The sequence below is a fragment of the Eulemur rufifrons genome, chromosome 14, assembly GCF_041146395.1.
Source record: "Eulemur rufifrons isolate Redbay chromosome 14, OSU_ERuf_1, whole genome shotgun sequence".
Classification (NCBI taxonomy): Eukaryota; Metazoa; Chordata; class Mammalia; order Primates; family Lemuridae; genus Eulemur; species Eulemur rufifrons.
Genome location: NC_090996.1, coordinates 29170276 through 29190260, shown reverse-complemented (window position 1 = coordinate 29190260; position 19985 = coordinate 29170276). Strand labels below are relative to the sequence as shown.

The following is a 19985-nucleotide window of genomic DNA, read 5'->3' as shown; positions in this document are numbered from 1 at the left end:
TTGGCACCCGGTGCAGGATATATGGAGAATAAAAAAAAAAAAAGCTTAGTAAGTCTACCCTTTTCTTTACATAAAGTAACTTTCAGAGTCACTTTCTAGTATCATTGGGGCTGATAGGGAAGAAGTAGTTAAGAGTTTAACAAAGAAACATGATTGGTAGTCCTGGCTTGGATTGATGTTCAAGGTGGGAGTGTGGGGGATATTAATGATTTCTTTTCTCATCCCTGGTGGTTGTCAACAGTTTTTAAGAGCTTTATAATGTTGATTATTTTTTCTCAATGTTGCAGTTAGAGGGGAGGAACAGGGAGAAGTGAGTCTATACGACCTTGTCTTGGAACAGAAAGGATACCAAATATTTTTGCTATTGCTTTCCAACGTTATTTAAATCTATTTCTACATATAAAATCTGTTCAATTTAAGATAATATTTCAGAATTCTGCCTTTGCATATCTGCATTTTTGTTCATGCTGTCCCTTAGAAAAGTCCATGAGTTTGGGCAATCATTTGATCCTTTTGAATTATGTTAGGGGTGCTCATACCTCAGGATGGGAAAGAATTCTTGACTCAAAAGATTAAGATGGAAAGTAAAATAAACTTTGTGCTTCAAAACCTAAGGGGGGAGACAAAGGGATGACACGAAAGGAAAAAGGAATGCTGGCCCTGAGGATGTGTAGGTTGGGGTTTTATTGGAATTTTAAAGAGCAGAGAAGTTGTTATTGTGAAATCATAACGGAAGACAGTTTGGTTTCCAGAGTAGTTGTTGTCAAGAAATGATTATGGAAGGCAGTTGTGGACTAAATATTTCAGCTCCGAGGTGGTGGTTGGTTGTTTTTTTTTTTTGGTAGTGATGGGGTCTCATTCTTGCTGAGGCTGGTCTTCAACACCTGACCTCAAGCGATGCTCCAGCTCCAGCTCCAAGTTTTAAATAAACTCAACTGGAAGAACAAGTTGGCAATCTGATTTACTTCTGGTCTTTATTAGAAGCATAACAAAAGTAAAAAGTTTTGTTGTTAAAGTGTAGTGTTTGTTCCTAAAACTAAGTCTAATAGGAATAAAATGTTATCTCAGTACCTAGGTATTTGTTTTTCCTTGTTTCCATCCAAGCTGGGAAGTTGATTTGTGCCATCCTTTTTTTTTTTTTTTTCCCCCACATCAGACAGGTAATGTGCCAACCAAAGCTGTAACAAGGTTTGAGGGAAGCACGTCTCACACATAAATGTGAAAACCCAATCCTGCTGATGAAATACAGAAGGATTGCCCATCATTTTTATTTCTTTGAAGTTTTTATTTTTATTTTTTTTCCTTTGGAGACAGAGTGTCTCTCTGTTGCCTGGGCTACAGTGCTGTGGTGTCAGCCTAGCTCACAGCACCCCCAGACTCCTGGGCTCAAGCCATCCTCCGGCCTCAGCCTCCCGAGTAGCTGAGACTACAGGTGCACACCACCACACCTGGCTAATTTTTTTGTATTTCTAGTAGAGATATAGGGTCTGTCTCCTGCTCCACCTGGTCTTGAACTCCTGAGCTCAAGCAATCCTCCTGTCTCGGCCTCCCAGAGTGCTAGGATTACAAGCAGTGAGTCACTGCTTCCGGCCTCTCTTAAGTTTTTAAAAATTCATTTCGGCAGGCAAATCACAATCATGGTGGTTAGCTGTTGAAATACATATAATATGATGTATGTGATAATATTTTCTAAGTGAAATTTTACCTATCATTAATTTTGTGTGGAAGGACACAGTTGGCAACCTTACCTTCAGCTGCATTTTTCTCACCCACTTAACAGGTTGTAAATTCAGGTACAGCGATTTTGAATAAGAATCCAGAGTCACTTAATAGTCCAGTTGAAAGAATGACTTCTGTGAACTCAGAACCTTCAGAAAAAGCAAGTGAAAAGATTAATTTGTCACTGGATCATGATGAGTCTGTTTCTGAAAGGTAGGCATTTCTGTAAAAATGCATAAACTTATTTATCTAAATCTATATTTGTAAACATATGCCCTTTTCTCAAGCATAAAATTTGCTTAAAGCTTCATATTCATCACATTCACAGGATCACTATTCTTGTCCATTATGAAGGAATGACATTGATTCTCCAAACCTTTAATCATTATTGTTTTCACAGTACTGAAATTTTGAATTAGGTGATCAGGTTTTCCGTTGTGATGCTTCTCATCCTTGATATAGTGATTAGAGTGACCTGTTGGGTCACCCCAGTAGTTTCCAGTTATATACTTGGAAAAATCAAGTTGTTATGAAACAGTGGTTTAAAAACATGACACAGAAGGTGGACACGGTGGTACATGCCCACATCCTAGCTACTTGGGAGGCTGAGGCAGGAGGATGATCGCTTGAGCTCAGGAGTTCAAAGCTATAGTGCGTTATGTTGGTGCCTGTGACTAGCCACTGCTCTCCAGCCTGAGCAACGTAGTGAGACCCTGTCTCACAAAATTACAGACAAGTAGGTAAGACTAAGGAAAAAGTGCCTAAAATTAATTCTGCCCATTGAAAGTAGTATCATGATAGCTTCAAATTAGAGTGAATAGGTTAACTTATTTGTCTAATTGAGTAATAAAATAGCTAAGACATGTAATTTCCAGTCTAGTTCAAAAGATTTAGGCCTGGTAGGAAAGAACTAGTTCAGTACGACAGACCAACATGATTGGTGGTCCTGCTCTGAATTGATGTTAATGGGAGGGGGGGGCAGGGGAGAGATATTAATGAATTCTTTTCTTATTCGTGATAACATTTTTTTGGAGCTCTTTAAGATTATTTAAAAAGAAGAAAATACATAACCAAAAATAAGAAAATCGAATGATGGCCGTTGTTTGAAGAACAAACACCCTTTCGTGCAAATAAATATGCGTACACAAGGAGGCTATGAAACAAAGGAGAAGCATTTCAGATCTACACCATTTACAGTAGATTTCTGATAGTATTCCATGATATTGAGGCCCACATTTTAGTTTTGAGCCAGGAAGCTGCTGCCAAGAAAGCATTTATTTCATGAACGGAAGAGTCACATTTCAGTAACTCTGTTGTTACCCTGTGTTGATGCATGTGCTGAAACTCATGAAGTGAAAAGAGGAAAAATAAAGTGCTGATGATGGAAGGGAAGAAGTTGAAGACACCATTAAAATAGCATTTACAGATAAATGTGTCCAATTTAGCAGTGGCTTGTGTCTCTGATCTGAACAAATCCACTGTTCTGAAGGAAGAACCTGCAATTTATGAAACTGTTTGAGCCACCACTCTCAGACCGTGGTGAATTTGCAAGTAATTCTAACAAATCTGTAACTTGTCTCTGATGGCTTCGATGGTGAGTTTATAAAACATTTAAGAAAGAAATAACAGCAGCTTTAAACAAACTCTTCCAAAGAATAGAAAAAGAGGAAACATTCTTCAGTTCATTTTATGATGCTAGCGTAACCCTGAAACTAAAGTCAATTTTAAAATTTTACAGAAATGGAAAATTACAGCCCACTTTAATCCACAAAATAGATGCAGTTGTCCTAAACAAAGTTCTAGTAAACCAAGTTCAACCATCTGCAAAAATTGAGTTTGACTCAGGAATGCTGCAATGTTAGTTTAACAATTTAAAAATCAGTGAATGTAATTTGCCAGGAAAAAAATCATCACCTCACAATAGATGCAGGACTTGATAAAGTATTTATGATTAAAACAAATTCTTGGCAAACTGAGAATAGGAGGTAACTTCCTTAATCTGACAGATTATCTACGAAAACCCTAAGACAAATCTGATGGTAAAACATTGGAAATTGTTCTCCTTGAGATACAAAACGGGAGAAAGATGCCTGCTTTCATCCCTTCATATAGCATACTGTTTGTCTTAGCTAATGTAGGAATGCCAATAATTGGGGGGGGGGGTGGGGAAAAATATAAAGGATTAGCAAAGAAGGGACAATATTATTACTATCCTTGGATGAATTGGGTATGTATGTAGGAAATCCAAAGAAACCTACAATAAAATATTAGAATTTATGAGTTATACAAGATTGCTGCACTCAAATATATACAAAATCAGTTGTATTCCTATATACTGGATTTAATGAAGAAATGAAATTTTTAAAAAGATATAATACCATTACAGCAGCACCAAAATATATCAATTACCTGGGAATACATTTAACAAGTTATGCAATAACTCTGAAGAAAATCATAAAACATCATTGAGAGATACTAAAGAAGAATTAAATGGACAGAAGATGTACTATGTTTATGGTTTGGACAAAGCAGTATTATAAAATGTTTTCACTTTTATTCAAGTTAATTTTATAGAGTACAATTCAATCGGTATCCTAGTGTGTAATTTCATGAAACTGAATAAGCGTCTTTGCTTCTAAAATGTATATGTAAATGCAGTGGGTTAAGAGGCCAAGATACCCTTTAGGTTGAGAAACAAAACGGAGGGAATTTGCCATCAGAAAATTACAAAGCTACAGTAAATAGGATAATATGATATTGGCAAGTATTAGACAAACAACAGATCATTGTAACAGAGTCCAGAAACTCAACGCATATATGTACATGATGTGACATGTGATGGAGATTGTATGACTTTCAGTAAATGGTGCCATCTTAATTTGCTGTTTATGTTGGGGACAATATGAAATTGGACCCCTATGTCATGCTGTACAAAAAAATTAATCTCGTGTGGATTAAGGAACTAAATATCTAAAGGAAAATTGTAAAGCTTTCAGAATATAGAATGTCTTCACAAACTTGGATGGGGAAAGATTTCTTAAGACACAAATGCCCTTGCCATAAAAGAAAAATTGATCTGTTTTACCACATTAAAATTAGAAACTTCTTTTCTCAAAAGGAACTATAAAGATAGTGAGAAGACAGGCCATCGAGTGGGAGAAGATACTGGCAGCACATATAACCTGTAGAGGACTAGTACCCAGAATATATATAAAGAACTTCAACAAATCAATGAGTAAAAGCCAGGTAATACAAAAGAAAAATGGGCAAAAGAGTTGTACGTCCACTTCACTTCACAAAAGAGGAATTCCAAATGGCCAATAAACATAAGAAAAAGTGTTCATCTTCATTAGTAATCAGGGAGATGCAAATTAAAACCACAATGAGATATCATTTCATAACAGGTAAGGAAAAAATAAAACATTTAAAAATCTGGCAATACTGGGTATTGGTGAGGTTTTGAAATAAAGGGAATTGTTTTATTGAATATTTTGTTGTTGGTTGACTGAATTGGTATAATATTCTAGAAAAAAATGGCATTATCTAGAAGTATTGAAGATCTGGATCTCCTTTGACCTAGCAGTTCCAGTACTTGCTGTGTACCCTAGGTAGAGATAGGTATACATGTGTGATAGGAGAAATGTATATTAGCATTCTCCCTAATAGCCAAATAGGAAAAAAGTGTCTATCTACAGTTGAAAAGAAAAAGAAATTCTTGTAAATCCATACAGTGGAAAGTTATACATTAATGAAAATGAAGACACTGCAGTAACATGCAATCATTATGAGTGATTCCCACCAAAGCATTATTGAAAAGCAGACACAAAATAGTATGATTCCATTTAAATGAAGATCAAAAATAGCCATAAAATAAAATACATTATTTTGGGATTCAGAGCTAGTTGGTAACACTAAGGAATAAAACAAGGAAATCAGTACTACAAATGCTATTTTGGGGGGAAGTTTCTGATACAGGATAGAGGCATATGGGTTTCTGAAGTGCTGGTAATTTAAAATTTATTTACCTGAGTAGTGGCTACATGAGTGCTAGCTTTGTAATTATTTATTAAAGGGAACATATGTTTTTAATTCAATTTGAAAGTAATCTCAACTAGAAATTTTATGTTTAATCTTACTGATGTATATGGGTTTATAATTGCAATCTTACTATTTGTTTTCTATTTATTCCATTTATTTTATGATCACTTCCTCCATCTGTCCCTTTAGCCTTTTTTTGGATTAATCTATTTTTTCCATTCCCCATTACCTTGTTAATTATACATCTTTCATTGTTCCTTTAGAAGTTATTGTAAGATCATTATATAGATGGTTACTCATTAGAATCTAACATGAAGTACTACTTTTACCATTTTGTAGACAATGCTTGACCTCAGAATACTTCACTTTGCTTACTGTTCTTTCCATGTTTTATGTTTTCATTCATTCTAATTTTGTATTATTTTAAATCCCACAGGATGATATCACTGTACAGTCATTGTTCATTTAGACTTACCCACGTATTTACTCTTTCTTGCTCTTCATTTCTTCCTATATTTCCATCTTTCCATCTGAAATAATTTTTCTTCTGCATAAGAACTCCATTTCTTATTCTGTTTTTATTTAATACTTCTGCTCAGCATAAATGCTGTCAGTTTTTATCTGGAAATAACTTCATTTTGTCTTTATTTTTGAAGGATATTTTAACCTGGGTATAGATTTGTAGGTTGGCAGTTACTTTCTCTCAGCGCTTGCAAGATGTCATCACATTGCTTTCTGATTTCTGTTTCTGTTGAAAGTTTTTAAACATCAGTCTAATCGTTGCATCTTTGAAAATAATATCTCTAGCTGCTTTTGAGATATTCTACTTATCTTTGGTTTTCATCAGTATACTGTAAAATGTTAGGTAGCAGGGATGGGAAATTCTTCATCTTACCATCCATGTGTTGAACATTTTAGTCACTTATTTTTTGATCCATTTCTGATGACTCTCTTATCTGGGTCACTTTGAGCTCTATTCTGTTTGTTGTTTTTGATCTTTGTCCTATATCTTAGTATACCTGCTAATTTTGTGTTTGATTCTTAGATATTGTATATTGTAAAGGCCCTCAATCATGTCTACCATGACTGGATTCACCCTATACTCTGGAAGACAGCAGAGAATCACGGCACCTATGATGGATTTTAAATGTGTCCACAAAGGTCTTTGATACGCCTCCCTTTAAAAGGTGGAACCTATTTTCTGTCTTGGGTTATGCTAGGTGACTCACTTCTAGTGAATAGAATATGGCAAAAGTGACATTTTTTGAGTAGATCATAAAAGACATTAGCTTCCTTGCTGTCTTGGATTGCTTGCTCTAGGGTAAGTTAACTGCCATGTGATGAGGACATCAAGCGAGCTGTGCAGAGTTCCACGTGGTGAGGTAGCCTCCCAACAGTTATGTGAATGAGCCATTTTGGAAGCAGATCCCCTAGCCCTGGCCAGACCAGATGACCACAGCCCTAGCCATCATCCTGACTGCAACCTCTTGAGAGACCCTGAGCCACAGTCCCTCAACTGCACCACTCCCTAATTACCCACAGAAACCGAGATCATAAATGTGTGGGATTTTAGCCATTACATTTTTAGGTAAATTGTTACATAGCAATAGATTTGAGGAGAACTGAGGTTGATCTGCAGTTTTTTAATAAGGTTTAGTCTTCTCTGATTCCCCCCCCCCCGCCCCCGTTCCTGTGGTACAGCCCTCTTAAGTTCCACCTGAAAACTTGGGGTGTGTCCTATGGCTCCCCCACTATTGCTCGTCTTACATTCCAATTTTTTTCTCCTCAATACCAGCCCACTGTGATTTCAGCCATTTTTTGCTTTGGCTTCTTAGCATTCCTGCTTGGCTGACATGCCTTGAGGGGAACACAGTGGCAAGTGTCTAGTTCATGTCTCTATACCCTCTTCTCTAGGATCTTAATACCTCAAGTCTTGGCTGCCACCACAGCTTTCTTATGTCTTCAAGTAGATACTTTTATTTTTTATTTACTTTTCAAATTGTTCAAGTGTGGGAGATCCCATTACAGCTGTTCTACATATCAATTCATGTACTTTTGTATGCATATAACTTATTTTAACATTTTGAAAAAGATTTAAGAAATAAAGGAACTCTTAGAAAAGAAAGAAAAAAAAAGAAAGGTGTTGCTCCTCCCATTATTATCCTGGCTCTAGAGAAAGCCAGGAGGTTTTATTATTGTTTTTTCTGATGCTTCAGGTATTGGAGGAATTAGTGCCACTACTAACTGTCTACATCCATAGTAATAGTTGGGTTTAGAAGTTTAAGCATTTTTCTTTTTAGAATGAGAAGAAAATGGAAAAGGCAGTAAGAGCTAAGTTGCAGAAGCTTCTAAAAGAGAAAGTTTATGAACCAGAACATATATTTGATGAAGAAACTTTCTTAAGTAGAAAGAAAATACGTTTATGTACAGTCATTTCTAAAGATGAAAAGTAAGCATCAAGGTCTAAGGCACCCAAGAACAGACTACTTTGCCAGTATTGATCAAATGAAACAGTTAATATTGCCTATGTCTTGCGTTGAATTTTGTGTGAAGAAATGTTTACAGAGATACAAAGGGGTAAAAAGGAGTTACCAGCCACAGTATTTTAAGAAATCTTATATTGTTTTTCATGTGCTCTTTTCTATTCATTCTTTATTAATTTTAAACATATCTCTCTTTTATATAAGGAAACCAAAGCAGAATTCCTTGTCACCAAAACATTCGCCAGAACTTAGATCCAGACATTCTGTCTCCAGAATCTCTGTTCTTAACTACTATATAACAACATTATCAGGAGAAATTAATAATTTTAGACACAGAAATTTTTCTCCAAGGCAAAATGTAAGTATAAAATATGTGTTAGGCACATTCAGACTACTGTGAAAACCATCAGTTTCATCAGTTTTCTTTCCAGGTGTGGTTTATAAAAAAAGCTATCATTGGTAGCAGTAAGTGGAACAAGTTTCATGAAAGTTACATATTAAATGAATGCTAGTGGAATTTCAGTTAGACCTTCCCTTAGTTTGCAGATTTATAGATGGAGTTCTCAGGATAAGCATTAACAGTTTTACACTCATAATTTTTAAAATAATGTTAATTGAATATAATACCTACTGAAAACTCCAGAAACAAATAAATGTATAGCTTGATGAATTTTCACAATCACCCAGTTCAAGAAATACTAATTGCATGCAGCCTGCCTCATGCCTTTCCCAGTCACCAGTCTCCTCTGCTACCATGCTGACTTAAACACCATCCTCTGTTCTAACACCATAAATTGTTTTTGCTTGCTTTACACCTTTGTATAAATGGAATCATACTCAGTATGTCTTGCTTCTTGTACCCCACCTTATGTGTTGTGAGATGCATCCAAGCTGTTAATTCTCATTTGCTGTATAATATCCATCAATATGATATGCCACAATTAAATCCATTCAGTTTATGGTCATTTGGGTTGTTTACAGATCAGGGAAATTATAAATAGTGCTGCTGTAAACATTCTTTTACATGCCGTTTGGTGAATGTACATATATAAACTTCTGTTGGACATATGCCTGGAATTGGAATTGCTAGGTTATGGGATTATGTATGTATTCAGGTTTAATAGATACTGTCAACCAGTTGGCCAAAGAAGTTGCACCAAGTTATACTCCCACTACAAGTACATGAGAGTTTTATTACTGCATGTCCTTGCCAACACTTGGTATTATCTATCTCTTTCATTTTAGCTGTATTGGTATGTAGCATCATATTGTGATTTTAATTTGTATTTCCTTCTAATAATGAAATTAAGCACATTTTCATGTTTGTTAGTCATTTGGGTATCTTCTTTTATGAAGTCTAAGATTTTTGCTTCTTTTCATTTTGGGTTGTCTGTCTAAAGTTTTTTGTCAGATATATTTATTATAAATATCTTTCCTCACCCTGTTTTTTCGCTTCCCTAATGGTGTCTTTATATGAACTCACTGTACTTAATTTCAGTGAATTTCAGTGTAGTCTTTTTTTTCACAGATTCTACTTTTCTAATGAGTGTTCCATCTGTTTTAACTATTTTCTCCGTCTTCCAAATTTGTAAAACTATTAATCATCGTTATTTTAATGCCCTTGTTTTATAACTCCAGTATTTGGGTCACCTGTGCGTCCATTTCTCTTGTTTTTCTGTCAGTTTCTAGTTTTTTGATTCTGTCTGTTGGCATGCTTGATAATTTCTGAAAAATTGTTGAGGCTCTGAAAGATATCATCTTGCTATAGACACAAGGTTCATCTTTTCCTCTGCTCAACAGAGTAGGGTCTGACAACCTAATCTACTCAGGGAACAGCATAACTTTAGGCTTATAGTAGTTTTGGTAAGGCTCCTTCTACCTCTAGTTTACTTTGGCCCGTAAGACATAGCCCTCCATGGATTCCATATGAAACCTTGAAGTGTTCACCAGGGCTTCTCTACTTGGTGGATTCACAAATCTTAATCCTTGCCTCCTAAGTACAATAAGATTGCCAAAAATTCCCTTTTACTTTTTAAAGTCCTTCTGCTTAGTGTTTTATACTCCCGTGTAGCATTACATTTGAAGTACTGTAGCAACAACTAAAGAAAAGAAAAATTAAATGAAAAATTTTGATATTGGTAAGGGATTTTGACTGTAATATGAATATATGAAAAGAATTACTTAAAATTTTCTTGTAGTTTAACAACAAAATGTAGCTATCAGTCTTTCATTCAATTCATGATTACTGTTTCTAGTTGGTTTTTTTTTTTTTTTTTTTTTTGTTACCTCCCCCACCCCCCTTTTTTTGTGGCAAGTTTTGTTAGAGGCTAAAAGTGAATGGAAAAGTTTTTTTTGTTTGTTTGTTTTTTTGAGACAGTCTCACCTTGTTGCCCGGGCTAGAGTGAGTGCCGTGGCGTCAGCCTAGCTCACAGCCACCGCAAACTCCTGGGCTCAAGCGATCCTTCTGCCTCAGCCTCCCGAGTAGCTGGGACTACAGGCATGTGCCACCATGCCCGGCTAGTTTTTTCTATATATTTTTAGTTGTCCAGCTAATTTCTTTCTATTTCTAGTAGAGATGGGGTCTCGCTCTTGCTCAGGTTGGTCTTGAACTCCTGAGCTCAAACAATCCTCTGGCCTCGGCCTCCCAGAGTGCTAGGATTATAGGTGTGAGTCACCTGCACCTGGCCAAAAATCAAATACTCTTAATAAAATTTGTATCTAAATATTTTTGTTAAGTAGGAATAATGGTAAATGTTAGAATATTATTCAGAAATTTTTTTAAATTTATTTTTTCAATTTTTGTATATATTGATGGAGTACAAGTACAATTTTGCTACACTGATATATTATACTGTGGTGAAGTCAGGGCCTTCAGTGCATGTATCACTAAAGCAATACACATTGTACCTACCAAGCAACCTTCTATTATCCCACCCTTTTCCCACCTCCACCAATACACTTGATATGAAAATTGAATTAAATTTGTTTTAAATGTCCATAGAAAACAGTTGATTTCACAGAATATACAGAAATTTTCAGGTTCTGCCCATGAAGCATTAATAGTTACAGGAACTGAGGTTTTGCTGTAAACAACTCAAAAATCGGGCTAAAAAAAGAAAATGAATTGTGACCAGATACTGTTAAACCGGAAGCTCAGTATTATGATCCCTGAGAGAAGGGAAACAAATGAAATGAGTCCTACCATTGTCCCAGCCTGCTACCTGGGGATGTTTTCCAGGTCAAAGAATAGTGATGGAGAGATCCCAAACAGATATTGTCAACATACACCTCATGTTCCAACAGTGTAGAGGAAAACGTGAACATGAAAAAAATGGAAGATATTAATATAGAAGACCCAAGTTGAACTTTATTAATAGATGAAATTGCAGAGTGAAAAAGATGATAACTAAATTGAAAAGTTGAGTGTATACTATTAACAACAGAGTAGTGCTTTAAAAAGCAAGTCAGTGAAATAGGAATGGAAACTGTTCAAACTAAAACAAGAGAGGAAAAAGACTGTAAAAACAACGCATCAGAAACCTATGGAACAGAATCAAGCAGTCTGATATATATATTATTGTAATATCACTAAAGGGCAGAAAAAATATTTGAAGATAATGAAATTTTTCCATATTTGATACAAACTCGAAACCCATAAATGTAAAAAAAAAAAAAAAAAGGTTAACAATTCCCAAGCAATAGAAACATAAAACCATACAAAGCCACATCACATCAGATTGCTGAAAGTAAGTGATGAGTACAAAATCTTAAAAAGTAACCACAGAGAGAGAGAAGACATTACATAAAAAGGAACAAGAATATAAGAATGGCAGCAGACTTCTTACTGTACGCCATGCAAACTAGAAGACGTCTCTAAAATATTGAGTTGGAGTGGTATCTCTAAAGTATTGAAAGTTAAAGAAAACATGTCATACTATTTCTCTCTACCACTTCTGTGTACAGGCAACAATTGGAATTTGAAATTTAGAATCAATATTATTTACAATAACAGAACATGATAGACCTAAGGAAAAACTAAAATATGTATGAAACCTAACAAGGTATTACTGAAGAAATTAAAGCAGACCTAAATAAATGGTGAGATATGCAACTTTAATTAATCAGAAAATTCATTATTGTTAAGATGTCAATTCAGCCCAAATTGTTCTGTATGTTTAATGCAATTCCAGTCAAAATCCTAGCAGCCTTTTTGGTAACAGGTAACAAACTGATTAAAAACTTACATGAAAATGTAACAACCTAGAAGATGAAAACAGTATATAAAAGGAGCAAAGTTGGGAGACTCACTCTACCTGAGTTCAAGACTTACTGTAAAGCTGTAGTAAAAGACGATGGTTTTGACATAAGGATAGTGGTTTTGACAGATCAGTGGACAGACTAAAGAATACACATGTGGTCCATTGGTTTACAATAGGCATGCCATGGTAATTTAACAGGAAAGTTTTTCAGCAAATGTTGCTCGACTAACTAGAGGGAAAAGGTGAACCTCAGCACTTCGTACTATATACAAAAATTAACTCAAAATGGATTGTAGACCTAAATATAAACACTAAGAATAGAAGGCATCTCTACAAGAAAATGGTATAATTATGCTGTGTAGAAAATTGATATAGGATTTTAATGAGCTTAATTAAATTTGTCTCAAGGTTTTCTTAACAAAATTCTAACTTAAAATATCAAAATCATAAAAGTGGAGTCAGGGTCAAAATGGCAGAAGATGATCTGGCTCAGAGTATTTTATAACCATAGCATCATTTACCATCATTGCCTTAGTTTACAAAATTTGTGGTAAATATTGCTACTGTATATATCACTATATAATAAATAGTAGTGTCATTTTTTTTAATAGCTTTATTACCATCTTCAGTCTTAGAGTATCTGTAAGTGTCATAGTGAGTTTCCTTCAGTTATACGTTTCATTTTTATGAAGGCAAGTTTCTGTGCTCAAGTGATAATTTGTGTATCTTACACATTTATGTCTATTGTATATTTTTATACATTATATATTTGGATTCACTGTGAATAGATCCCTACTCAGTTTTATCAGTCTACTATTGGATTTTCATGAACTTTTGGTCATATCATTGACTTGGTAATACCGGGGTTTCTTTGGTATTTGGTTTTATGATCACCATTTCCTCCCAAGTTGTTCAGTAAACATGTAATGAAATGTTAAGCTAGAGGAACTCTACTAATTGCATGTTTAAGCCTGATGATGCATGTTTAGTTTATTTTTGTTTTTAATTTTTTTTATTTTAGTAACAATGATGATGTTATGTTGATTTCTGTGGAAAGTCCTAATTTGACAACTCCAATTACATCAGATCCAACAGGTATCTTAAGTTGATTAGACTATGATGATCAAATTAGAAAGCCTTAAATCAATATTTGTTTGAAATAAATAATTGAATATCTTTTAATTAAAAATTTTAAATGTACTCTCAAAAATATTCTAATTTATATAATTAATATTACCTAAATAAATGATTTCTTAATATAACTGACATTTCTTTTTAAGCTTGTGTTTTATCAGCCTATGGCATGTTGTTTTGTTACTGTGTTTGTTTAATGACTTTGCAAGTTGTAAAGCTACTTAGCTTCCACATACATTATTTTTAATTGTTTGCCTTGGCCTTCTGTTGGTGGTGGTGGTTTGCTTTTTGCAGTTTTTTTTTTTTTTCTATTAAGTTATCTCATAGTCTACTTGAGATTTGAACTGTATTTATTATTTTCTTTGATTTTAACTTGGTTTTTTTGATAGCGCTTTTGTTGCTTTCTAGAGTTTATGTCTTATGACACTTACATAACAGTTTTAACCTGAAATTTCCAGTGATAACTTTTCTCTTTCTTAAAGTAGCCATCTTGTTTGGCTCATAATTTCTAATCCGAAATTTCCCATTTTGATTTCATTTTTTTACTGTATTGTAGTATTTGTATCTTAATTTCAGAAAGCTTTGCCTCCACTTATATAGCTACTTTATTGTCCCCACAGTTTGGGCTGTTGAGATTATGAATCAGAATTACTAAAGATGTTAAACATTTATCTGAGGCTTCCTACTGGTTCCAGAAAGAGTGCTCCTTACCTGTCTCAGGCAATTTATTCTAAAGATATTGTGAATAAAAAATGTGCATTTCCAAGTATATTTTCTCAAAAACTAAAATCATTTTCAGATTTTCAAAAAAATAATAATACAGTTGTAAAGAAGGGAAAAAGTCTTTTGGCCAAAAAACTCTACCGGTTTTTTTTTTAATTGGATCGTCAACCTTTGGAATAGGTAAAGTCAATTGAGTTACTTATTATGATTGTATAATTAGCATCCCATTGTGTTTCAGCATTCATATATTACAAAGTCCATAAATTAATAGTTTAATAAGCTTGTCAAATATATTCATATTTTAATAATTTTCTTTCAGATATTAGAAAAATTATATCAGGAAATTCCAGTGATCCATGTAATGCTGAAACTGAAGTCACGGTGGGTAATAAATATTGTCTCTGAATACTGTTCATTTAAACATGTTAGTTCTAGGAATGTTAGTGTTTGCTACATGTTAGTTGACTTAAGTCATTCTTGAGGGGATTCGTTCTCTGAGAAATTAATGTCTGACTAGTTAGCCTAACCAGGTTCCAATTCAGCTTACACATTGAAAAGCAGATAGCTAATGATGAACATATTTCACAACCATACTCATTTATCAAATTCATTTAGACTGCCTAGTCATATTCTCGGAAACCATATAGTCTTTTGTAAGAGCTTTGTTTTTCATAGTAGAGTTTCATAGTAAAGTAAACCATAAGAGATTTAAAGAGTGTTCAATCTCTTGTTTCTAAATGATGAAGTTAGTGTGTTTCATTTTTAAAAAACATTTTTAGCTATTGAGGTACGAACCTTATTTTTTAAATAATTTTTCAGGCTGTACAGAAGACACTTCCTTCTGTAATTGATTTGACAAGAGAAGGCCTATCTAACTGTAACACAGGTAATAGATTTTTAATTTTTCTGTTTGTTAAAAAAGGGAAGGGTAACAACTCAAGACTCACTGGACCCACTTATGGAGTTTGTTTCAGTGTGTTACTATGCATGTGTTTATAGCTCTATGCAATTTTATCATGTGTGGATTTGTGTAACTGCCCCACCATAATCAAAGTACAGAACTATTCTATCAGTACAAAGCTCCCCTATGTTACCCCTTTATAGCCACACTTACCTCTTACCCCTAATCACTAACCCCTAGTAACCACGAATGTGCTCATCACTGTGATTATATTATTTCACAAATGTGATTTGAGTATGATAATACTATGTGTCCTTCTGAGATTGGCTTCTTTCACTCAGCATAATTTTCTTGAAGCTCATCCACATTGTTGTTGCTGCGTATCACTAGTGTTTCCTTCTATTGCCAAGAGTAGCCCATGGTGTGGATATATCATAATTTATCCATTCACCCAATGATTTTTTTTTTCTTCCAAAAAAAATTACGTGACATGAAAATGTAAAGGGAGAGTGACAATGGTGTCCTCTTTCTCAGATTTACGTCAAAAGAAGTGAAATGTAATCATCTGGGGCTGGGAACCAGTTATAAGGCCTCATCCAAATTTAATGAAAAATATAAACCCACATATCCAAGATGTTCAATAAATTCCAAATAGGATAGACACAAAGAAAACCATAGCAAGATACGATATCATATTGAAGTTCCTGAAAACCAGAGATAAACAGAAAAACAAAGATACAATATAGATAGGTTAACAAAGAATTCACAGAATTCTCGGTTAGAACAATGCAAACCAAAAGGCAATCAAATGACATCATTAAAAGGATGGGGGAAAGTAACTGTCAACCTAGAATTCTATATCTAGCAAATGTCTTTCAAAAATGGAAGCAAAATTAAGGCTTTATCAGACAAAATTTGTTGCCAGTAGACCTTTGCTATCAGAAATAAAGGAAGTTCTTCAAGTGATAGTAAAATGATAAAAGATGGAAAGTGGATCTACACAAAGGAATATAACACCTTATTGTAGAGTTTATGTGTAGAAGTTAATGTGTGACAATAGTTATATCAAAGATGGTCAGAGGAACAGAAGTATGCTGTTTTAAGTGTCTTAACATTGTATGAGAGTGGAGTGGTATTTGAAGGTAGACTATGATAAGTTAAAGATACATTGGTAATGCCTAGAGCAACAGTTTTTCTTTCAAGTGGAAGTAGAGCTAATAAATCAATGGTGGAGATAAAACAGAATTTAAAAAATATTCAATCTAAGAGAAGCCACAAAAAAGCAGACACAGAACAAATGAGACTAACAGAGAATAAAAGGCAAGATGATAGAGTTAAACCTCACTATACTGATAACAAAATGTAAATGGTCTAAACACTCCATTAAAAAGCAGACATCGTTAGACTGGATAACAAAGTAAGACTCAACTATATGATTAAGTATAAGAGATGTGTTTTAAATATAAAAATGCAGATACATTAAAATTAAGAGGATAGAAGATAAACCATGCAAAAGCATGCAAACACTAATCATAAGAAAGTCAGAGTGGCTGTATTATTGGACAAGTAGACTTCAGAATAAGTAATAAGAAAGGCTGTTTCATAATGATAAAGCAGTTATTTCATCAAGAAGACAAAGTACACCTACATGTATATGCACTTATAGTAGAGCTCCAAAATACCTGATGTAAGACTGATATGAATTAAATGATAAATAGAAAAATACATAATTATAATTGATAGAAATGCTAACACTCCTTCTCAGTATTTGATGCAATTTGTAGACAGAAAGCCAGTAAGGCTACAGAAGGCTAAGCAACACTATCAACCAGCATACCCTAATTGACATTTATAGAACACTAAACTCAACCATAATAGAATTCTTTTAAGTGCATATGAAACATGCAATAAGATAGATCAGGTTCTCATAAAACAAGTCCCAGTATATGTAAAAGGATTGTAATCATACAGAATATATTCTCTGATACAACAGAATTAAATGAGTAGTCTATAACAGATAGCTGGAAAATCCCTAACTATTTGGAGACTAAATATACTTCTCAATAACCTCATGAGCCAAAGAAGAAATCTAAAAGTGAACTTAGAAAATGCTCTGAACTGAATGAAAATAAAAACAAGCATATCAGACTTTGTGGAATGCAGCTAAAGCAGTACTTAGGGGGAAATACTAGCATTAAATGTTTATATCAGAAAAATAGAAGGTCTAAAATGAACAATCTAAGCTTTTATTGTATGATGCTAAGAAAAGAAGAGTAAATTAGACCCAAAGCAAGTAGGTGACACGTCATTAAATCTTAGGGGTTGGCAAATAAGCACAGGAACATATCCTCAACGTCATTATTCATTAGGGAAATTAAGACTATAATGAGATACTACTGCATACCCAAAAGAATGGCCAAAATGAAAACTACAAAAAATATGAAGTGTTGGTGAGGATGTAGAGCAACCTTGGATTCTCATGATTTTCATTCAGGTAAGAATGTAAAATGGTAAAATCATCTCTGAAGTAGTTTTGCAGTTTTCTTAAAACATTAACTGTACCTTTACTATATGACTTTATATTTTACTCTTTTAAGTATTTACCAAAAAGAAATGAAAACCTACATCTACCACAGACTTTTACGCTATTGTTCATATCAGCTTTATTCATAATAACCGAGAACTAGAAACAGTCCAAATGTCTATCAAGAAGTGAGTGAATAGATTGTGGAATATCTATACAACTAAACACTAAAACAAGTGAACAAAATATTGATATATGCAACTACATGTTGCATATATATTTCAGAAACATTATGCTGGGCAAAAGAATTACATGCTATATGATTCAATTTATGTGAAATTTTAGAAAAGACAAATGTAATCCTTAGTGACAATACACCAGTGGTTTCATGGGGTTAGAATGAGAGAGGGATTGACTGAGAAAGGAATACTAAAGAACTTTTGGGTTAATAACAATATTCTGTGTATTTTGGCGATGGTTTCACAAATATTGTCTATATTTGTCAAAACTTAAAGAACTGCATACTTAAAATGGGTATAAATTGTAAATTATGTCTAATAGTTCATTTCAAAAATACAAACTTTAAAAGCCATGCTTTCTTTGTTGAGAGTTCTCTTAAAAAAGAAAAACAAACAAAACCAAACCATGTTTTGGCTGGGCACTGTAGCTCAGTTGTAATCCCAGCAGTTCGGGAGGTGAGGAGGTTATCTACATAACTTGCAGATTATGATTTTACAAATCTAGTTCTAATTAATTAAACCAGTATGAAAAGACAGTATAGATTCTCTTAGAAATTAAGACCATAAAGTCATCACTTTTTCTGGTAAGATTTTTTTAATACCAGTAAATAAAGAAACTAATAATTTAACTTTGAAACACAATGCAGAATCTTGTTCATCCTTGTCAAAAGAAAAATACAAATAAAAATAATTTAATTTGGGGATTCATAAAGTATATTAGTTATATCACTAGTCATGCAATGGACCTAACATGGTTTTTACTGCTTCTTAGATATGTTCAAATCTCTGGAACTTTTAGTATCCAACTCTAATACTTTGTAACATGAAGCCCCTTTTCTTAACCATATTTATTCTCGCCAGTTGTTTATAAACTATTCTTGCACCTACTCATACCTTCTTTCTCTCCCACCCACTTTTTTCTGCCCACCCCCTTTCTCTCTCTTTTTCTCTTCCATTTTCCTTTCTGTCCCTCTTTCCTCCCTCCTTTTCTCCAGTCCACAATTTATACCTAATTCCCTCCAGATTAACACAGACCCTATCAGTAGAAATTTCTTTAACTCGGGGGCTGAGGTGGGGGGGGAAGGGGAGGGGTGTTGCCAGTCAGGTGAGGGGAAAAAAGAAAGAAAACTTCCAGCGTGCATGATTTTTAGTTTGAATTCCTAGGACTTATGTGTCTCATATATTCATACATTATAAATGGCTCTGTGTTTGTGGACATCCTTGTTGGCCTACCAAAAGAGAATTTGCCTCTAAGATCATTGAGCAGGGATCCCTCTCCTATGTGTAAGTGTACCTAGTTCCCAGTTGCATAATGACCAAAGTGTTTACCTTAAGAGGAGAATTTCCGTCACCCTAAAGGAAAATTTTCTGGATTTGGTACCTTTGGGCCTTGAACTTTTATCAAACTGTATCTTCATATTTCACAGTCTTGTAAATTTAGTTCACATTTAATTACTACCCAAGACATAAATTATTTGCTTAAAGGCTATGGAATTTATTATTATAGATAAATTTTACTTTTTAAACTTTGTATTGTTCACAGAACATCCAGTATCCACCGTGGAGTCACCTTCAAAAGCTGTTTTAAACTCAAAAGAAACAACCCTAGCGGCACAAAATGCAAACCAGGTACTGATATGAAGTGCTCTGTAAGGGATATTCATTCCAAATTGAGTGGGAAGTACCTTGTTTTACTCTGAAGAAATATTTGGGTCACATTTCAGCTTAAAAAACACTTTAATGTGCTTTTTAAAATGTTCTATTAATCTACTTACACAATTAAAATAATTTAATTGAATTTTACAGAAGCTACAGAATTAAAACAAATACATTTTTTTCATCCAACAAATTAGATAAGCATTTTTATTTTAAAAGCAATAGTCATTTTTGGTAAGAGTAGAGGGAAACATGCTCTTATGTACTGACACTTTTCCTGTAAATTAGTATAATGTTTGACAACACAAT

At 34.0% G+C, this 19985-nt stretch overlaps 1 protein-coding gene, 1 long non-coding RNA gene and 1 other non-coding gene across 4 annotated transcripts in view; 1 reads left to right on the top strand and 2 right to left on the bottom strand.

Annotated features, from left to right (window-relative positions):
• LOC138394310 (uncharacterized) overlaps positions 1-19985 on the bottom strand; it is a 70162-nt gene that overhangs the window by 24638 nt on the left and 25539 nt on the right. For both annotated transcript variants that reach the window (XR_011235302.1, XR_011235303.1), the window contains exon 2: positions 1749-1868. This is a non-coding gene — a long non-coding RNA (uncharacterized lncRNA). The remainder of the gene's footprint in view (positions 1-1748; positions 1869-19985) is intronic.
• Positions 1-19985, top strand: part of ATF7IP2 (activating transcription factor 7 interacting protein 2) — a 43273-nt gene that overhangs the window by 22175 nt on the left and 1113 nt on the right. The window contains exons 6-10 of the mRNA XM_069486137.1: positions 1781-1932; positions 13521-13594; positions 14676-14731; positions 15176-15242; positions 19564-19649. Coding sequence (XP_069342238.1) covers positions 1781-1932; positions 13521-13594; positions 14676-14731; positions 15176-15242; positions 19564-19649 — 435 coding nt within the window. The remainder of the gene's footprint in view (positions 1-1780; positions 1933-13520; positions 13595-14675; positions 14732-15175; positions 15243-19563; positions 19650-19985) is intronic.
• LOC138394959 (small nucleolar RNA U13) lies at positions 1151-1255 on the bottom strand. The gene has a single exon (XR_011235465.1). It is a non-coding gene; the product is annotated as a small nucleolar RNA U13 (small nucleolar RNA).